Source organism: Alnus glutinosa, chromosome 8 (genome assembly GCF_958979055.1).
Source record: "Alnus glutinosa chromosome 8, dhAlnGlut1.1, whole genome shotgun sequence".
NCBI lineage: Eukaryota > Viridiplantae > Streptophyta > Magnoliopsida > Fagales > Betulaceae > Alnus > Alnus glutinosa.
In genome coordinates this window covers 24,158,779-24,180,694 of record NC_084893.1, presented here as the reverse complement: position 1 = coordinate 24,180,694, position 21,916 = coordinate 24,158,779, and the positions used below count along the sequence as shown (strand labels likewise).

The following is a 21,916-nucleotide window of genomic DNA, read 5'->3' as shown; positions in this document are numbered from 1 at the left end:
TTGCTTCGTCGTTTTGTTGCAAGATCTGATTCGTTGAGTAAAACAAGGCTCTCCACATAAGAACCAGCAAAACAATGGATTCCCTCATCATCAACTCTATGATTCAAAACTTTTGGCCTCTTAGGATCGTATGAAGCTACGTCTCCACTATCTGTACGTCTTCCATAGTACCTCGCCGCTCGTAGTAAAACCCAATGGTTTTGGTAGAGTTCGGTCCATTAAAACTTCCGTCCATGACTCAATTACACCATATTCTCTCATCACCCACAAAGAACCTAAAGAAGTTGATGAGGCAACACACACAGCAAGTGATTTTCCATATACTGAGATAGACAGGACAGGTGGGGAAGAAGAAGCTATTTTTTCTGGTAGCATTATCTCACGAAATATTTCATTGCTTACATCAAATGACAAGACCAAAGTTCGGCAGTGAAAACAAGGTTGCCAATCTGGGATGAAGCAAGCCAATGGATGGCTCCATTGATGTAAGGTTGCGGACGACAGTCAATAAAACAATGGAGAGGCCCATTGATGACCGGTGGCAAAAAACCACGGAGAGTTAATCGACACGCAGGAACACCAACTCTAAATCTTCTCCAATACCTAGTACGGAGTGAAAAAACCTGAACCAGAGAGTCAACTTTGTCACTGCCAATATTGTTTTCTAAGCAAACAATTTTCACCACTTTGTAGTCATTTCTCCGTGAATCAAACCCAAATCCCCAACCAGTAAAACGCAACCGAGACTCCTCGTACCCAAAATTGCCAGGTTTAGGAAGGGTTACAAATTTTCCAAACAATGGGTTCTACAAAACAAGGGTGTCGACGTAACGCTTTAATAACACCAACCCATTGCAAGAACCAACCACCTCAAAATGCTTTAAGCTTTTGTACAAGAAACTCAACTCTATGTTTTCATCGAATGATTTGATTGACTGGTCTTATCTGTTTTTTGTTTGCCAAGGCAAGTAGTGACAACAGTGGTAGTGTATCTGCCGTGGCGGTTAGGCTCTTTCTTAATATACATACAAGAAACCTTTAGAAGGAGAAGGCGATCAGGGGTGGACCCACGTTGGTGGGTGGGGGGACGAATGTGCCCCAAAAAATATTAAAATTTCACCTAAAATATATAAAATTATTGATTTGTCCCCCTAAAATTTTATTTTTGTCCCCCCTAAAATTTATTCTTAATATTTTAACCCCATATTTTGTCCCCCCCACCCACTTTCTCTCTTCTGCCATGCCAGCCTTTTTACTTTTTGCAGACCATTTCAGTTTCCATTTTTTTTTTCCTTTTTAACCCTTCTCACCTCTGAAAAAGAAAGTACACCCTTCTCTTTTTCCCCCTTTCCCATGTGTGGCATCCCCTCCCCCAACGCCTCTCTCTCTATTGATTTTTTTTTTACCCCTTCACCTCTGCTTGGTTCCTTCTTGGGCTTTATCTGGAAATCTCTCGTCAATACTCATGGAAGGCTCAATGAATGGACGCATTGATTTTGGGAAGATGGGTTATGGGTATGTTGCCTCTCATTTCCCCTTTTAACTTGATTGAATAGGTTTTGGTTTTTTTCCTAATAATTTAGGTAGGGACCGTAGGGTCTTGGGGTTTTTGACAATTTTCCTTGGTTGGTTTTTGTTAAGTGCAAGCATTAAACAACGGCCACCACCACTTTCTCAAGCATTACACACAGAAATTGCGACAGCTAACCAGAGATCTTTGAAGGTGTAAGAAAGTTTCCATGGTGGTCTGGACTCTGGACTGTTTGTGTATACGTAGGCCAACAAGAAAACAAGAGACCGAAAAGTGAGGTATTGCCGGTAGGCCAGCATTGTGAAGAGCGGAAGAATAGAGGGAGAGACAGAGAGAAACAGAGGAAGAGCAAAACAGAGAAGAAAGACAGGTCATGTATGTGGTGTTTGACAATCAATTACAAGTCTTTTTATTGGAAGCTTTTCTTTTTATTCTTCTCTTGGTGAACTGGCATATTAATTCTTGTATATATATTTAGTAAAAAACTTGGATTATTGGGGTATATATTGGTTGAACATTAATATCCACTTAATGGGATTGGTTTCTATAATAGTTGTGTGGTGTTTTCTGGAATGCCCATTTGGTTATGCTGACTTAGCAGTATATCTACATGTTTTCTATAGCAGTTTGCAATCTGGGTTCATGTTGCATTTAGAAGTTAGTATAGAATTCATAAATGGTAGAGCCACCATTTATGTGAGAGGGGGGAATATTGCTTCTGGAGCATTGAATAATTCTTTGAAGATCTAAAGGGTACTTGTGGTTATGGATGTTTTGGTAGGTGTGTTTTGTTGTATATTGACGACTAAAGGAGCTGAATATGGGGAAGCTCCTTGAAGCTCTCAAGGCCTCGAGCCCTAAGCCCTCTCTAGTGGGTTTGATAACTCCCTCAAAGGTACCCTTTTTCTTTTTACACTATAAATTGTGCTTAGTTTATTTTAATAGTACTTTATATTATTGTGTGGTGGTGATATCATGAAAATTTGAAATTATAATTTGAATCAAATGAGTATTTTGTTGTAAAAAAAATTATACAAGTTCGTCCTCCCTTACCAAAAATCCTAGTTCCGCCCCTGAATGCGATCATTGTGATTGTTATGGGGACGGCTTAATTTTGTGTGGGCGAGGTGAGCGAAAGCAAAGGTAGGGCTACTGATAATGGAGCACCATGCTTTATTGACGCCTGTGAATCTCATTAGGGATTTCACGGGCAGTCTCAAGAAAATATCGGGTATGATTTCGTCTAGAAAATAGTGCGCTGCCATGCTTCTTCTTCGCTGGGAGCTGCTGGTTCTTGGAGGGTCGATCGGGAGATATTGATGAAACCCCTAATGGTGATAAGAATATATAAAGGAATAGGAGGACTGGAGGAGGAAAGGAGTTTGAGCCCGACCCTAAAAAGGTTGACATGCTTCCAAAAGGTTATATAATTTTTGTGTTGATTTTTCGATTTAAGGTGAATTTGTATGTTGTAGGAGTTGAAAGAACAAATAAAAATATAAAGGAAATAAGATCCGAAAAATCTAGTTAATTATATACGCAAAAAACTAATTCTACGAATAATAGATTTATGCTTGTTTTAAGAACTAATTGTTTTTAATTTTATGCAAGGGTAATGCTATATACTATCCCATAATATTAACATAACAATCCCAATTAATATTTGATTTAAAAAAAAAAAAAAAAAACAATGACTGATCTAAATGTTGGTTGAGATTGTTAGATCAATATAATGAAATAAAAATGTAGTTGCTAGCATTGCTCTTTATATAAACACTATATATCTTGAGATCAATTAATTCTAAAAGTTTCTTTTGTATCCCTCCAAAAATGAGATGGCTTTAAAAATCACAATCTGATCAAAATTCAATAGTGATCGGTCACAAGTCTAATGGTAATTTTAAAAGCCACATTATTATTGGAGGGATACAAGAGAGATTTTTAGCATTACTTCTTGAGACATGATACACGTCCATCTGGTGTACATCTGTATTACATTTCCGTACAATTTTTTTTTATTTTTCAAATCAACTATTGAATTTTTCTAGCATTACTCTGTGTAAACATTATCCACTAGATGAATAAACAACATGAATATAGTAGAAGTATCATTGCTCTATGCCAAAACTATTTATCTTTCTCTTTTTGACCCTTTTGTGCTAAAGTATAGCAGTTTCCATACCTTTTTTGTTTAGCTAAATATGCTGAAGTCAAGATTTACAAAAATCCATTAAAAAAAAAAACTCCTCCCTTTTACGCTCAAGTGACGTTATTTACCGTGCTTCCAATAATGTAATGGTGATTTTGTTTGCTGAACAAGTTCCATACTTGGTAGATGAAGAATCTGCTTCAAGTGAATCTGTAAAGAAACCTGGTTGTTTTGGCTTAGGCAATAAACTCTCATTACTCAACATTTGAACCACTGACGGCATGTTTGGTCTATCTTCTGGTCTTTGTTGCACACATAATAGACCCACATGAATGTGTCGTAATACATTAGATAGAGTGCACAAGTCAGCTACCAAGTCGTCGATAATTAGTTCCATTGGCCTGTCTTCAATCCATAATTTCCATGCCTGAAAGAAATGAAAACCAAAATTGTTTGTTGGACTGCATTCAAACTAGCCCATGATTATCGAAAGAGCATCAAGATAATGGGGGCATCATGTGACCCTTTGCACTATCAATAACTGCATTGTTAATAAGATGTTTCTTAAAAAAAAAAAAGAGAGTAATAAATCAGTATGATTTGCCACTATTTATGCTTACATGTCCAGTAAGATTAAGGTGGTGATCTGAGTGACAAAATCCACTGTTCTTCTTTCCACTCACTATCTCTAATACTAAAACTCCAAAGCTAAACACATCAGACTTTATTGAATACCGCCCATGCGCCGCATACTCGGGAGACATATAACCACTGCAAAAATATCATTGCAAACAAAAATTAAAAAATAGCTAAACGTAGCGTATTAAAGAAGTTTAAGCATACTTACTATGTTCCGATAATCCTATTGGTCTTGGAATCAATTTGATCTTCTCCAAATGATCTAGCCAGGCCAAAGTCTGAAATTTTTGGATTCATATTGTTATCTAAAAGGATATTGCTAGCTTTTAGATCTCTATGAATAATTCTCAGTCTAGAATCTTCATGAAGATAGAGAAGCCCTTTAGCAACACCACCAATAATGTTGATGCGCTTATGCCAATCTAGTAATTTACTCTTTGCTTTATCTGTCCAATTTAACATTCGTATTAGTGCATACTTGACTAAATTTTCAATAAACAATTTTATCAATGAAAGAGAATAAGACTAAACATGAATGTTCTGGATTAAGTCAAGATCAAGATTCAAACCAAAAATAAAGGAGTCCAAGCTTTTGTTGGGCATGTATTCATAGATTAACATATTTTCATTTTCTTGAATGCAAGAACCGAGAAGCTTCACAAGATTACGGTGTTGAAGTTTGGCAATCAAATTAACTTCATTTTTGAACTCGTTTAGTCCTTGTCCAGAATTTTTTGAAAGCCTCTTCATAGCAATATTTCTTCCTTCTGGCAATATACCCTGAAAATAAAAGAGTCGATATAATTTGGAAAATAAAAAGTATAGCTCACCTTGTTTTGTTGTTATTTACCTTGTACACAGGTCCAAAGCCACCTTCTCCCAACTTGTTATTGTTTGAAAAATTATCTGTTGCATTAGCTATGGCTACCATATCAAATATTGGTAACTCCATATCTTCCTTACCACTTTCATTGTTATAATCCTTCATCTGACTTCTTTTTGTCATTTCTGAAATAACAAGAGATGCATGGCATGAAAAATCTTGGATAGTTCTTTTACCAGAAGCAAATTACTTACCTCCCAATTTGTTCTTCATGAAAGACCTATTTATTAAAATTTCTTAGCTATAAATCTACCATCACGAATCAATTAATATCTGTGTCCATTTCTTACAAATTTACCTTGGTTTTTGAGTTTCTTCTTCCATATGTATGAGACTAGTCCAACTATTGTCATTCCCAACACTAGTAATGCTGAGCCAACTATAATTGCTACTAGTTTCTTCTTGCTGAAGTGCCTCTTTTTCTCAAGACGACCTGAAAGATCAAAACAAAGTCAGGTGGCCTTGAGAATAACTTGTCTTGCCCATATTCTAGACGGGGAAATGGGTGCAAATTAAATGAGGTGGATAGAGCAGTTGAGCTCAACACCACCACGTACAACCACCCCTTCCTAGTTTCCCTGGCATTACAATTTGTCTAGTTTGTGATTGAATGATCAGCTTTTTACGTAAGCTTTGGAATATATCATCTAGTGTCTAATAATGTTGGTTATTCCAGTTAAATTACCACTTATTCAAAAGCTTAAGTTATAAAGAAATCATAAATCTAATCATTAGGCTGAAGACATGGAATATTCAGTTAAAATAGAAGTTCAATTACGAAGACATTATTCGAAGTCAGGACCTTAGCTGATAGAAAATGATGAATTTAACTATTTTATTACTATTCTAACACTCCCCTCAGGTATGAGTTCATACTCCCTCTTAATAAATAAGGTCCAACACGTAGAATGTTTATTAAAAATCGATAAACTATAGAATCAAGGTTTGAACTCAAAAACTCTGCTTTGATATCTTGTAAAATTATTATTTATTCAAAAACTTAAACTAAGAATTATAAATAATAAATTTAATCATTTTATTAATATTATAATATTCCCTAATTCCCCTCGTAAAATGAACGAACATATATAATAAATCTACTTTCGCCAATTGAAAACCAATGGATGTAGTTGTCCTTATGTCTTATTTAAAGGAGACATGCTATACATCCTCCTCATGCCTTTCTTTCATTCTTCCCCTTTTGAAAATCACTATTAGATCTTTGAGAATAAATATAAGCAACCCACAATGAAATGAATCATTTCTCTATTCAAAATAAAAGAAAATAAAAATTCAGAAAAATTCAAAGAGAAAAAATAGAAGTGAAATGGTACCCAGTTCTGAAATGGCCATCCTTATATAGAGTTCTTGCCCACCCTCAACGAATTCTCTAATGTCAACAAGGCTACCAAACCAAAGCACGCAGCCGCTTCCTCTTCCCCTGACATCTAAACTTGCATATGCTGTGCAGGAGCAGTTTTTAAGACACATTCCTTCGCATTCCTCGAGGGTCATGCTCTTGTTATACCAGGAAGAAGATGTGTCCGGCAATTTCACTCCCGTGCGCTTCAGGAATCCATCTCTGTCATTGCATTCCAAAGGAATCCTTCGAACACACCCATCAGACCAATCTATTGAGTCCCTATCTTTTGGAGACTTGGGTAAGAATCCTTCCAAGCATGCACATACAGGAGAGTTATTGATGTTGCAGAAAGCATATGGACCACAGAAGGCAAAAATTTCACATTGATTTGACTGGGCTGTAACGAAAGGCTCCCAACTTTGTGTCCGATCCATCCATGTGAATCGCTGCACAACGCCTGATGGGTTTACCACATATCTTGAGAAAACAGAAGTGTTTAGAAGTTTGTACTCGTAATAAACCTCCTTCTCAGTCAACACGAATTCATAATTATATACCGGATTCTGTCTTAATCCAGGATATCCCGTAAAGCGAAGGCCATTCCATGACCCTACTCTAGCCTTTATTGAATCTCTCTTCATTAAAACCTGTTGCGGAAGCCCACGAAGAATGATTCGTAGTGAAAACTCGCCTTGAGCAGGATCTTCCGTGCTCTTCCAAGATGATAAAAACCTATCTAGACCAGTTACTAAGTTCCATCCAAGCTTCATTTCCGGTAGGAGTGTGTCACATGGATAATCAAAACTCTGCCACAAAAACTTCTCTGGGTCACCATCAATTCTATCTTTCACAACAAGATTCCCGGTGTCCAAGAGCTGTGCAATTGGATTTTCTGCGGTTCTTGATGTATTAGATGACCAAACAATACTATTGGTGCTATTAAGAAGCACAAGAACTCCATCATCAGTGACCTTTAAAACTCCTGACTGATCGTTAAGCGGAGCGTTTCTGTTGGCTACCCATACAACTGTCTCCGAAGATATCATGTACCATATTCCCACGTATCGAGTTTTGGAAGTACCTGGGCTGAAGAATCCCAATTGAAATGATCCGTCAGCTGAAACTAAAGTGCCACCGTCTCTGATGGATTGATTTGGAGTAATAGTACTGTCTTGTGAAATGGAGGTTCTTAAGAGAGAGAAGAAGAAAGAGCCGACAAAAAGATGGGTAAAGGCTTCCATGATTTTCTAATGGTTTATATTTTCTTCCTCAGAGAAAGTAAATATATGTATATCCATATACAAGGTTTCCATTGATTGTCTTCGTGACTATCTGCCTTCAAGCCATTTTGCTTTTCAAGAAATTTGAATTTAAGTGTGAATAAAGGCTTCCGTTGATTTCCTTGTGCATAGAAGTCCTATTATGTGATAACTTGAAAGCCCAACAGGTCAGTCATGGGGCCCAAGATGGATATTTTAGATGTCTTTTTACGTAGCCGCCTTTGCCTCCTTAGACACCAAGATTGATATTTTAGTTGTCTTTTTACGTAGCCACCTTTGACTCTTTAGACCGGATCAGACGTCTGTGAAAAAGAAACTAACTACTTTATTAACTATGCTTATAAAAAAATACTAGTTGAATGGCAAGCACTCGGTGTTATTTATCAATATAATTGTTAACATTATATATATATTGTAGAATAGATTTAATATCTAGATTATTAAACAAGTATTTATTGAATTTTTAAAACAATTAAAGTAAAACTATAAAATTTAATAAATATGATATAACAAAAGAAAATGAGAATTAATTTAGATAGAACACATGTGTTGTTACTTCAAATCAAAGGTATTGAAAATCATGTATGATATTCATATTCATTGTGTTTATGTCAACCAACTTATAGACACATAAAATTGTGATTCCAAATAAAAATTTCTTCATTACAATGCATCATGAACTTTGAAAAGCTATGATGTTTATAGTCTCAAAGGGTAGCTTAATCGGTTAGAGACCACGCCTTATGAAGCGGAGGTCTTTAGTTCGAATCCCCCTCCCCCTCTTGTATGGACATGTAAAAAAAAAAAAAACCTATGATGTTAATAAATAATGTTGTCATGAATAGCAAAAACTTTACAAACATACTCTATGATTCCACAACTTGGTTTGAATCTCACTGGAGCTACAACACCTTCACCAAGCAGTTACAAAAAAATCAATAGGAAAAAAGAATTGAAATGCTTGCAGTAAATTCCGTATCAGTTTTCCCATTGACCTCCGTAATTGAACTTGGCGCAACCAGGGATCTGTGCAGCATGGAAGCTCCCGGTCATGTATGTAACTGGATACCTCTATGCAAGTCCTTATGCCAGAAAGTAAGTTCCTGGCTATGAGGCAACTGCAAAGCATGAATCCTACATTAAGCGCAAATGAAGAATTTCCATATTGCAAGAAAATTTAAATCCAATGTATTAAAGTCAGACATCTACAAGAAACAAACAGTACAAGCATATTACATTATATTTGTCTTTGATCTATTAAATGTCCTCCTTTCATGGCCAATCAACCTCCATGGCTTTTTTTTTTTTTTTTTTTTTTTTTTTTTTTTTTTTTTTTTTTTTTGTATTTTAAATGTTTGGGGTAATTACTTTTTCCCCCCCCATGAACTATCAACTTTTGCGCAAAGCCCCCACAAACTACCAACTCGACCAAAATAGAGCATTCAATTATCAAAGACAACCATTTTTTCCCATTCCGTCAGTTAAAGAGGTTAAAACAAACGGTCAACGGGTCATGTGACCGTCACATGCTGTTTTACTTTATTTTCTTCCTATTTTTTTCCCATGAACTACCACCATCTTCCAATATGACCCCATGTAAAACGGCACGTGATAGTCACATGACCTGTTGACCGTTTGTTTTAACCCTCTAACTGACGGAAGGGGAGAAAATAGTTGTGTTTGGTAGTTGAATCCTCTATTTTGGTCGAGTTGGTAGTTTGTGGGGGCTTTACGCAAAAGTTGGTAGTTCATGGGGGAAAAAAGTAATTACCCCTAAATGTTTTATCTAAGGTTATAATTGTAAAAGAAAAAAAGAACAGAAAAGTTATTAGATGAACCGGACTGGAATATCTGGCTCTGTTTAAACATTTTTTTTTTCTTTCAAATTCAAGCCACTTATTCGTTTCTCATTTGTCTAGCCATTATTATTTTTTTTTCTTTCAAAATTTTTTGTTCCATCCACAGAAATGACAATCAACCAAGGGAAGCATGCTTCATAAGCGACCGACATCCTTCGTAAATAAGAAATGCATCATAGAACCAACTAGTTAACTAAGTATTATGTTTTGTGTAGTTGTTGTATAGGCAGGTGATAAAGTGGCACTTATCACACACCAAAATTATCCTATCAAGTTAATGTAATACACTGACGTTCATTAACTTGTCATTACTTCTAGAAAATTAGAAAGGACACTTATTTTTGTAATGGACAAACTTAAATAAATAAGTCATTCTAAGTAACCGGACATACCAATGAAAGTTTGACTTCATATTGATTAAAAAAAACTGGAAACTGTTCACCTGTAATTGGTCAGATCATCCATGCACAAGCAAAATGTGAGACTTTCGTACAATTATTGTTGCAATTATCAATAGTAGTTGGTCTGATAAAAATCCTCAAGCATCAAGAATGGGTAATATGGCTTGTGGACCAAATTGGTTTGCTAGTTTGTACCTGTAACTTGTTACACACAGCAAAAGGTGAGCCTGGGGCCTGCCTTATGACAATAAACTACATAGAAAAGTATACTTGTAATAACATGCATTCATGTCTAAGTTATTGATTACTGTGAGATACCAAATTCTTACAGCGTCAAAGAAAATCACTTTCTAGCCAATCACTAAAATTTCAATATGTCTAGCAAGTCAACACATATTTTCTTTGACAAGCTCTTTGAAAGATAAGTTGACTTAGAGATAACATAGATTGACACAATTACTGTACCTTATGCAATTGCCCTCCCTCCAGCTTCTGCCTCTTGGCAGCTTGACTTTCAACTCCAGAAGAAGTATGTAAGCTCCTCCCAATGTTTTGAACGACTTTCATTTCATATCTAACAAAGGGATGGTAGAACATTAAAAAGATGAATATAGCATATAAAGGGCCAGTAATTGATCTCCAATTATTTAAAAGTGATGCCTTGCAATCAAGGCATGGAATGTAGATATTAAGGGCACTAAACCGCATCCATCCCAAAATACAAAGGACAATATTACTTACAAGTCTAGCCACGAACAATGTCTTGTATGGGTCTCCAGAAATATTTGGGTCTTCATTTGGATTATCTATGTCAAAGCACTTGTAAGAACAAATATACTGAACCTATTTGAACTCCAAAACCTTAAAGTAAAACAATGGCGTGTCTTCACATTTATGTAGCTCCTCAGCAGCCTTTGCCGCACCCTTCTCTAGTCTTAACGTGTGTACTCTAGCCCTTCTTTGTACCTGAATCCATTCAAATATATCAAAAATCAGATATGGTGCAAACACCATGTTATACTTGAGCAATTCCTAGTTGTAAGCTCTACGGGCTAAGTTAGTAGTTTTCCTCTTAGGCTGAGGGTATTTAATTTAGGTGCTTGGAATGGGTTAGTTTGTAACACCACCTAAGGCAATTGTTTTAATCACATGTAGGTACACAGTCAACAAAATTGAATAAAATAAAAAGGAAGATTCAAACAACCATCAGAAGAACCTCTGCAGATGGGCTTTTCAATGTTCTGTCTTATATTCCCAAGACATGATGAAGAGAGAAAAAATACCCATCAAGTAACAAGTCAAAAGTTACTTAACAGTTATGTTATATCACTCACTTAGTTCAAATTTAGGGTCAGTTCAGTTGAGTTGTATCACTCATTTTGTAGTTAATGAACATGAATTCTTCATCAGTATCACTCCCATGGACAGAAAAGAATCACACACATAATTCATGACCATTCAGTTAAATAAGTTGAAATAATTAGGCGTCATCCTTATTGTACTTCCTCTAAAGCTGTTAGAATGGAATGCCAGGAAGAAACTAATATATGCCATATACAAATGTTTTCAAGGAAAAACATTAGTGATCTGGCCATCCATTCAGCAAACTGTGACAACAGAGCCAAATGATTATCTGATGTAAAGCACTGGAGCATAGTCAACCCCTTGCAAAAATGTAAAATCTTACAGGAGTTTCAGCGTCTTGGGCAGGCGAAGCATATTCAGGATCTCCAGGCTCGGCAAACCTACTCACAAATTACGCCATCCCTTCATAATAATAATAAGAAAGATCATATTATATTTATACAAATCAGTATCAAATCGAAAACCATTCAAACACGCTCTAGACAGCAACGTTAAATCTGTTAATGACAGGCATTTTCTCTTCTCTGGAGGCGGTTTAAACTCGAAAGGCTATTGATGTGGTCTTTTGTTTACCAAAATATATCAAAAATAAAATTAACCACTCGCAATAGAACGAATCCTTATAGGATAAGGCTATAGAGAGGGTGTCGAACCTCAAGGACTGCGTAGGTATTATTATCAAGCTTTTCGAGATTAAATATAACTTAATTAAAAAGATGTTTGATTTGGTTTTTGTTTTATAAAAAAGAAATACATAAAAGTAAAAGACATAAATTTAAAGATAGTAGGGATGAGATAAAGAATAAGAGATTGATTTCACCACTCATCGCATAACAATGGTCAATCATAAATTAACAAGGAAAATTCATACTATGCATGATATAGGACTCGTCTCACTCGAGTAGTCAATAAATTACCTCTAAAGAATAAGTATAATCCATTTTCGGTTGGCACGGAACGTCCACCTAACCACTAAGATGCGGTACGACCCATCTTCCCTAGGCATGGACTAGCTATGTCTTTAATAGGATATACACACAATCAATGGAATAGTATAACCCATCTTCGGTTGGCACAGATTGTCTACCTAAATTACACTAAACTAGGGTGTAGTACAATCCGTCTTCCCTAGGCATGGTTTATCTAATCCTCTTGATCATATATCAATTAAAACCGTTGTATAACAATCATTCACATAATCACAGAAAATATGAAGGATTGAGTTCGATCAATATAAAAGACTTTCTAAGACAAGATAAGAAATTCATAATGATTGAATATAAACATTAAAATCAATTCTTACAGTTATACAACCATCATACATAGAGAAAATTCCAAACTAAAATACAATTAAACCATTGTTACTTGGAAAGGGTTACATCAACACCCTATTAGGAATTTAGCCGCTCATCGTAGTGCTGTGATGACTTCCTGCCATGTTCTTCTCATCTTCAACTTGTCAGGCTTCCGAGAAGAATTTTCTGTCTAAATCTAAGCACAAGCCCAAGCACCATGCACACCTTCTCTTGAAGATTAGGGGTCTATTTATAGGGAGCACACAAGTCCTAGAAGCCCTTGGAATTCTAGAAAAATCGTCTCTTGAGACTTTTTGTCCAAGTAGGAGATTGAAACTTCAATCTAAGTAGGAAAAGGATTCTAAATTCGGCAAGAATTGCGGTCTTTTATTGCGAGACAATTTTAGCATAGTAAACGTTCGAATTAGAGAAAAGCTATTTCTGACATATTTGTTGAATATTTTATTAGCTTTCCAATGCCACCAATTTCATTGCAATCCAATATCTGACGCAAAAGTTATAATCCAAACACTGAGACATATGCAGAATCCAAATTTGAATCAAATCCGATTTTGACTCTTAGTGGAGAAATTCCGATTTAATCCTTCACTTGATTTGATTAAACTTAACCACATCATATAGGTATTCTATTATGATTGGTTAAGTTTAAACATATCTTCTAGGTCTTCTCAAAGTGTGTTTTACGCCCAAAATTAATGGAATTAATTGCATCTTTATTTAAAACCTGAAAACATTAAAACAACACAAAATCAAACAAATAATAATGCTAAGGAATTAACATATGCAAGTTAAAGGGCTTGAATGTGCAACATTCAGCACTTATCAGCTGTCGAGGCTCAAAAAGCTTCAACAGGTTGGATGTTAGACCAGTGGGATGGCTTTGCCCAATCTGCATTACAAGCGAAAGTCAATAATCAAGACCACCATATGACTACACCATGATGTTTTTATAAGCCCAGCTGAATTGTTGCAATGATTGTGATTAAAAAATTGTTCCAATACTAAATTCCTTAAAGCAAAATTAGCAAATTTGAAATTCAGATACGAACACTAATTTCTATTTCCTCTACTTAAGATGTGTTGCAGCAAAAACTGAGATGTATAATCAATCATTTGAACAAAATCCACCAAATATAAAGTACTAAGAATCAAACAAAATCTAACTAAAATTAACAAATCTGTACCATCAAAATATAGATCAACTTTTTTCTTTTTTTTTTCTTCTTTTTTTTTTTTTTTTTTTTTTTTTTTTTTTTTTGAGTCAGACCTAGGGTTGAAGAGATTTTGCAGAAACCCAAACTACGACCAAACGATGAAACCCAGATAATTTCACAAACAAAAACGAGGAGTCAAATATTTACAAATAGCCCTACAACAGACTTATCACACTAATTTTTTAATGAATGTGTTCTAGTTTCTCATAATATTTTCCTAAAACAATGCAAAAAAAAAAAAGGGACATGAATTTGAGCAACAAAATAGTAGAAACCAAATCAAAATCTCAAACCAATGCTGAAGAGTATATATGCAAATATCGACCGAGTCTCGTAGATTCTGAATTTTTGCAAGTAGGAAGAGTTCGGGTCGGGTTCCTCATCTGTCCTCCAAATCTAGAGTTCTTTCTCTAACGCCATGATCCGGCATCATTCTGAAACGCAAACGAAAAGACAAGAAATAACCCAAATCGAAGAGAAAAATATACCTTGTTCGTTAAGAACAACAGCTTCTCTCTTCAGCGATAGCGGGAGGGGAATTGATTTTTAGCCCTTTATCTTTGTCTCGCTCAAACAAAGACATCAAATTTTTTGGCCAAAAATCCGCAGTTATCTGATAGAGTTGTTAGAACTAGGGGTGTGCATCGAGCGGGGTGGGACGGTTTTTCGCCTTTTTTGGCCCCGCCCCGCACCTATGCAGGTTGGAAATTTCCAACCCGCAAACCGCACTTAATAAAGACAACCGTGCGGGGCGGGTTCGCGCGGGATGGGGATTGCGGGGTGGGGCGGGTATTTTGAGTGGCATTTACGTAATTTTGATTTTATTTTGTAAAAAATAAAAATTCGAAAAAATACTGGTTTTTTTAATAAAAAAATTAAATTCAAATTATTTTTTCATAGAATCTTATGAATGCAAAGTCAGATTTTTAGGGAATCCACTCTGTTTCATTAAAGAAAAAATTATAATTTCAAAGCTCCTTAAATTTAGTCCTTCAACATGTTGACACATATCTTTCAATCGTTCCTATTTCTATACAAGAACATTTTCCATGGAATTAGCCTTATAAACTAAACTAAAAGCCCTATTAATTATAAGATAAAATTCTAAGAAACGTGATTTCTTTTTTTTTTTTCTTCTTTTTTTTTTTCTCCTCTGTGCGGGGCAGGGCGGGGACCCGCATTTTTTAAAAGGCTAAACCCGCAACCCACCCCGCCCTGCATAAATTTCTCAAATTAAGACCCTAACCCGCAAAAAAAAAAATCCGAAAACCCGGTCCTCTGCGGGGCGGGGATTGCGGGTTTTGCACACCCCTAGTTAGAACGTATCATCCTTTCCACATTTGTCTCAATATTTGCTGGATTTTCGCAGTAAAAACACACGATTTGTTGATGTGTTTGGTAGAAAGAGGTATGTGTTATGTTTTATATTTGGTTGATATTTTAATATTTTCTATTTACAGTGAATTATAATCACCATGATTTGATTATCATATTAGTGTTTATTCTAAACCCAATAAATAAGGACCTTTATATTATAGACAATCAAGTTAACAAGAGCACAATGTAGCTTTTTTTGCTTTACCTTATAGACGTAGGTCATAGATCAAACCACATAAAATCTTTGTCTCTTTTCTCTCTCATGTTTCCGCTATTTTTTGTCTCTTTAGATTCATACACAAATCTCAACATGGTATCAGAGCCATAGACCTGTGGCCTGTAGGATTTTTCCGGTGTCCTTCCGACGAATTTTCGGCAATTTTCCAACGCCCTTTCTTATGACAATAGCCGTTGTTTGGAGTTCTTTTCAACCTTTTTTTAGCAGTCCAATTTGGAACAATAAGTCCAAAAACAGATTAGCAAGGTACGAGACTTCCCTCCCGTGAAAGAAACTCTGCCTTTCCCTACCTCACGCGTTGCCACCTCTCTCTACCTTTTCTGACTTCGCAATGTTTCGGTCCCTATTACACTGAGGTACCACCATAGTTGGAAAGCCCATCCCGAGAGCAGTTCAACGACGCCAAAATTGAAGCCATTGGACTTCGCACGCTCTCCCATGTGCCGCTTGAATTTCCTGTGCACCACCCACATGCCTCACGCTCTCCCAGCGCGTGAGATCCATGCGCTCCATACCGGATCTGCTGCAGCTGCATCACATTGGATCCTTGCTTCTGCTGTACGTAACCTTGCGCTACACCAGATTTCTCCTTGAGGGTGCATGGCTGCTTGACTATGCTGCGTTCCACCAAATTCCCTCAAGTTTTATTTTTATTTTATTTTTAATTTTTTTGCCTATTTTGTTGTGATTAATGGCTCAATTCTTTGCCGAAACTTGACACAATATGGTTTAGCCCTTCACAGGATTAACAGCTAATTTTTGTGTCCGACCATCATTGTAAGTTGCGGTTTGGCCCTTCATGAGATTAACAGATATTCTTTGTTCTCCGGCCGTCTCCTTCAGCCTTTTGGTACAATGTGGTTTGGTCCTTCACAGGATTGACAGCTAGTTTCTGTTCTCCGACCATCGTTGTCAGTTGCAGCTTGGCCCCTCACGGGATTAACAGCTAGTCTCCGTTCTCCGGCCGTCACTTTCAGCCTTTCTCGTCGGCACAATTTTGATCAAACCATCGACTTCGACTGCATTTAAATCTGGCTTCTAATTTCAAATTCAAGATTCCAAAATCTTCTACCTTGAGTTTGAGGGGGGATATTAGAATATACGAAAAATATATTATATTTTCTGTATATTCCATATTTGGTTGATATTATATTATTCTCTATTTACGGTGAATTGTAATCATGATTTTATTACCATATTAGTGTTTACTCTAAACCCTATAAATATAGACCCTTTGTATTGTAGATGATCAAGTTAATAAGAGCATAATGTAGCCATTTGGGCTTTACCCTATGGACGTAGGTCATAGACCAAACCACATAAAATCTGTCTCTTTTCTCTCTCATGCTTCCGCTATACTCTGCCTCTTTAGATTCATACACAAATCTCAACAGTATGGTTGGTGGCCTTTGATATGGATGTTCTTTTTTCTTCTTCTTTCTATCGAGAAAGAACAATCGAGAAGAAAAAAAAAAACGAAAAAAAGAAAAACGAAATTACCGCAAAAACCGCAAAAGATCTAATTCATGACAAAGCCAACAAGGGCAAAACAGTAAACTCCCTAGGTACCCAAAAAGTGAAAAGACAAAAAAGACCTTAAAAAAAAACCCTTTTTTTAACAACCAAAAGGGTACTAAAGTAATTTCAAATAAAAAAGCCAAAAACCCCATCTTATTTTTTGAAGTCAAAAGGATTTAGAGGTGCAAAAAGGTAAAACTAATATATGAAAGAAAAGACCAAAATCCCTTCAAAAAAACTACACTCTTTACAAATTTAGAGGGTAAAAAGGTAATTTCAATGTAAATGACAAAAATGCCAAGAAGATTCCTTTACCAGCAGAAGGATATAGGGGAAAATAGTAAAATTTTAAAATCCAACAAAATGTTGTTAGACAAAATACCCTTACTTGTTTTAGGTCCAATGAAGACAGCTGAAGGGTAAAATAGTAATTTCATGGGGGTGCAACAAAAATTTACTGTTCACACGTTCAAATAAATTGGTACTGTGCAGAGGTCTTCACCGCTTATTATATATCTCTATAGTCAAGAATTAAACTAAAATTTTTAAAAATAAAAATTAATTGTTGTAAAACTAAAAACTAAAAACTAAAAACTAAAAATTTAAAATTTAAAAGCAAAAATAAAAATTAAAAAAAATACAAATAAAAATAAAATGATCGCCTTGTTTTTTCATTTTTTCTTGTTATTTCATTTTTTTAAAAAAATAAATAAATAAGTCAGTTTTTAGAAAGAAAAAAAATTAAAAAACGAAAATAATAATAATATTTGTCTTGTTTATTATTTTTAGATTTTTTAGTTTTTGTTATAATTTTAAGATTTTTTTAAAAAAAATTAAAAAAAGTATTTTCGTCAGTGGGAGTAAATTGACATTTTTTTTGTTAGTTTAGGGGACAGAAATCGATGGTGTCTTATTTTTAACCATAATTTGTAAAATTTTGGTAATAATAGTTACGATTCACACGTATGGTAATGCATGCAATCTCAACAAGTTCTCAGTTTCTAGGATTCTTTTCCTTCTCTTTTCTTATTTCTTGCTCATTTTATGAACTGTGTTTTGCTAGGGATCCCCTCCCAGCCAACCAAGAATATAATGGTGGCTAGTGTAATGGAGGTTCTAAAGAGAGGGAGAATAAGAAAGAGTAGGCAAAAAGATAATTATCATTCCCCAAGCCCGGGTAGGCCCACGATCAAGCTAAACCCGATCGGATCTGTCGGGGTAGGAGTGAATTGGCCGGTTGCACAGGATTTGGATATGTGTGGTCACACTCGGAGAGTAAACCAATCGCTGAGATGAGAGCGCGTGTACTGCCGACCATGAAGGTGATTGAGGACTCGGTACAAGTAGACAATGATGTCGGGAATGTCATGGAGACACGCAATGCAAAGTGCGTCTGCTCTGACAAATATGGGGGGTTCAGTAAATAAAATCTCCAGCATTTATTAGGATCTACAACATTTATTAACCTGAGTGCTTGGTGGAGTCAAATCAGGTCAGAAACTAGATTAGGCATCAGTATTGTGCACCTAATCTTAGCCATGCACACCATACTGAGCTTCAGAACACCATGCCTAGTCACTGGTCACATCATACCGGATCACTGTTCATCCCATACCATGATGGTCAGTAATCCTAGAAAACCAGGGAGACACTGTTCCCAGTACAGCTCCTCCACTCACTCTAGCATGCCTATAAATACTTGACTCCCAGGTATTTCATAAGGTCTGATTTTTCTTTTTTGGGCTCTCACCAACTCACCACTGACTTAGGCATCGGAGGGAGAAACGCCTGCCAACCCCCGGCGTACCCTGGTTGTTTTGCAGGAATGGAAAGGTCTGAACCACTGAAGGGGCGAATTAGGGGCAGACACGTCACCATAGCGAAAACTGTCTCCACAGTTTGGCGCCGTCTGTGAGAGTGGTCTATCATTCTTACAAAAATATTTGTGATGGTGACAACATAATCAGAAAATCGCATAATGCAAAGGAATAGTCGGGGCCGGAGTGCCCAGGAAGACGCGGGGACTTCGAACGACCCCCAAATCGCAATGGATCTCCTCAGCAAGAAGATTGCTCAAATGGAGAAAGAGTTGACGGACTTAGCAAGTAAGAATGCTACCTTGCAAGCACGCATTCCGGGACCTTCTCATTCGAAGGCAGTACCACCCGAAAATGAAGAGGCTCGCAATAGTCAGATAGGAAGCCGAGTCAAAAAGGACAAAATGCTGAACCAGAACCAAGAGGATTCTCTTCCCCTTTCTTCTCAAAAGGAGGAGAAAGGGGAAGAGAAGTAGTTAAAGGACTTGACCGTGAAGTTGGAGGGGACCTTCTTTCCGGAGTGGTCCAACAACGGCACATAGGAAGCACCTCCAAAGTGGATAGCTTGTTGCAAAGAACGACCTTGCCGTTCACGAATGAAGTGGCAATCTTTCAACTTCTGGAAAGATTTAAGGTCTCGGATATCCTGGTCTACACCAGAATTCAACACCCAGTCGAGCACATGGATAATTTTTGAGCTCATCTAGATCTACATGGAACGCCCGACAAAGTGGTGTGCTGAGCCTTTCCCCTCATACTGTCAGGGAGTTCCCGAGACTAGTTCAGGAGGCTCCCATCGAAGTCCATTAGTAACTTTGATGACTTCGGGAAGATGTTCTTGACTCAGTTTATGGATGGAATAGTGTGGAAGAAGCTTGAAGGGTCCTTGATGTCCTTACATCAAGGTCCCGAGGAGTCGCTGAAGAACTTTCTCATGCGTTTCAACCGAGGAAAGCTTACTATCGAGGACACTACAGAAGAGTTTATTCACTGTGCCCTATTCCAAGGAATCAAGAAGGGCGGGCCCGGGCCTTTAGTGGAGGATTTGGCTTGAAAGCCACCGTGTAATCTCCATGAATTTATGGAAAGAAGTTAAGAGTTCATCAATTAAGAGGAGACGTTCTGAGCATTCCTGGGTTCCAAACCAGCTCGAGTGTCAAGCTTCGAGAAGGCGAAGAAGTTTCAAGATTACAATTGGAGCCCCCTCAACGCTCCGATTGAAGAGGTCCTTTCGGCAATCAAGAAGGACCCGATGTATGAGGAGCCCTGAAGGATACCTGGGGTTCCACCAGCCAGGAACCGGCTTCTTGCAAACCAGAGGGGTCAACAAGAATCGGCTTGGAATCGCCAACACAGAGGAGAGCGAGACCGAACCCTAGGATATTGGGAAGGTCATAGAGACAAAAGACCTTCCTGAAACAGGTGAGAGAGAAGCCGAAGTCAAGTGCGGCATGGAAATCGAGAAAACCTTCCCGAGATCTATACGATAGTGGGAGGATTCTATAGGGATCCGGAGTGATTCCACAAGTTTGAAAAAGGTACGCGAGTTTTAGTTTTGTTTTAACAAGGAATGTCCAAGCTGATGCGTTGGCCCGAGCGGGATTCGTAACAGACCAGGAAATCAATGCTGCAAACCAGAAGGTCTTGATTTGAGCTGAGCCTTCAATCGCCTTGAAGCAAGACATGGTGCAGGTTGATGAAGTCTATAGATGAGGGCCCACTTTCAAGAGCATGGAATGCGGAACATTGGAAAAAGTAGTATGTGTAAGTCTTATGTACTCCCAAATTGCCGGAGCTCTCTTAATAAAAGAACAGATTCACCTCTTTCATCAATTGATTGTTGTGGTGCATGCCTCCTTGAAATTGTGACTCCCAAGCTTTTCTCAAGAACGCCACCTTCTGCGACTCGGAAGGTGGCTTGGTAGACTTCTCCCCCCGAACCCTTCATTGACGAATGTTGGCGGGGGAGACACTCTCAAGAATGCTACCTTCCGCGGCTCTGAAGATTGACTCTCAAGAACGCTGAAGGGTTATCCTCCTTCGGATAAGGGGGATAACTTGGAAGCCTGGAAGTAGCTATCCTCTTTTGGATAAGGGGATAGCTCGGGTGTTGAAATGTTGTCCTTCTTCGGATAAGGGGGGTGATTCGATAAGCCACTGGATGAGGAGAAAACCCCTATAACAAATTCGGACGGGGAGAAAACCCTTATAACAAATCTGGACGGGGAGGCAAACCCTATAACAAATCAAACGGGAACCAACATCTTCACGGGATTGATTGATATCCATTGATGGCAGGAATCGCCCGAGAGTTGATAAGTCCTAAGCACCGAAAACTAGAATTCCAGATTCGTGTTATTGAGGACTTGAAGGGGGAGAAGCTTTCAAACACACTACCTTCCTCGGCTCAGAAGGTAGCCAGGAAAGGCTCACAAGAATGAGAGAGGAAACTGGAATTAGCTATCCTCTTTAGGATAAAAGGGGTAGCTTGGAAGCTGGTATCAGCTATCCTCCTTCAGATATGGGGGGTAGCTCGAAAGATTAGGCTCAGCTATCCTCCATCGGATAAGGGGGTAGCTTGGAAGCTGGTATTAGTTATCCTCCTTTGGATATGAGGGGTAGATTGGAAAATTGGGCTCGGCTATCCTCCCTCGAATAAGGGGGTAACTCGGAAACCAGGCTCAGTTGTCCTCCCTCTAATAAGGGGGGTAGCTTGGAAATAAGCAACCTTGATCATAAGCTAGAATACCAAGGAAAAAAGCAATCCGGCAATTATCATGGAAAATTCTCTTACATGCAAAATTCAAATAAGAGAATTGGGGGGTAGCTTTTGGGGAATTATCATTCCCCAAGCCCGGGTAGGCCCCCAGTCAAGCTAAACCCGATCGGATCTGTAGGGGTAGGAGTGAACTGGCCGGTCGCACACGATTCGAATATCTGTGGTCACACCTGGAGAGTAAACTAGT

The 21,916-nt window shown here is 37.5% G+C and overlaps 2 protein-coding genes and 1 long non-coding RNA gene across 3 annotated transcripts in view; 1 reads left to right on the top strand and 2 right to left on the bottom strand.

The window, feature by feature from the left end:
• Positions 1 to 21,916, bottom strand: part of LOC133874643 (uncharacterized) — a 73,897-nt gene that overhangs the window by 20,491 nt on the left and 31,490 nt on the right. The gene's annotated exons all lie outside the window — the stretch shown is intronic.
• LOC133874644 (uncharacterized) lies at positions 1,252 to 7,962 on the top strand. Its single transcript, XR_009901338.1, has 4 exons — positions 1,252 to 1,515; positions 1,642 to 1,906; positions 2,313 to 2,426; positions 6,674 to 7,962. It is a non-coding gene; the product is annotated as an uncharacterized LOC133874644 (long non-coding RNA).
• LOC133874638 (G-type lectin S-receptor-like serine/threonine-protein kinase At4g27290) lies at positions 3,643 to 7,806 on the bottom strand. Its single transcript, XM_062312511.1, has 7 exons — positions 6,537 to 7,806; positions 5,501 to 5,635; positions 5,170 to 5,327; positions 4,889 to 5,099; positions 4,528 to 4,765; positions 4,301 to 4,451; positions 3,643 to 4,107 (listed from the first exon to the last, which is right to left on the bottom strand). The coding sequence occupies exons 1-7, from the start codon at positions 7,804 to 7,806 to the stop codon at positions 3,805 to 3,807; spliced, it is 2,466 nt and encodes an 821-aa protein (XP_062168495.1). The 3' UTR covers positions 3,643 to 3,804.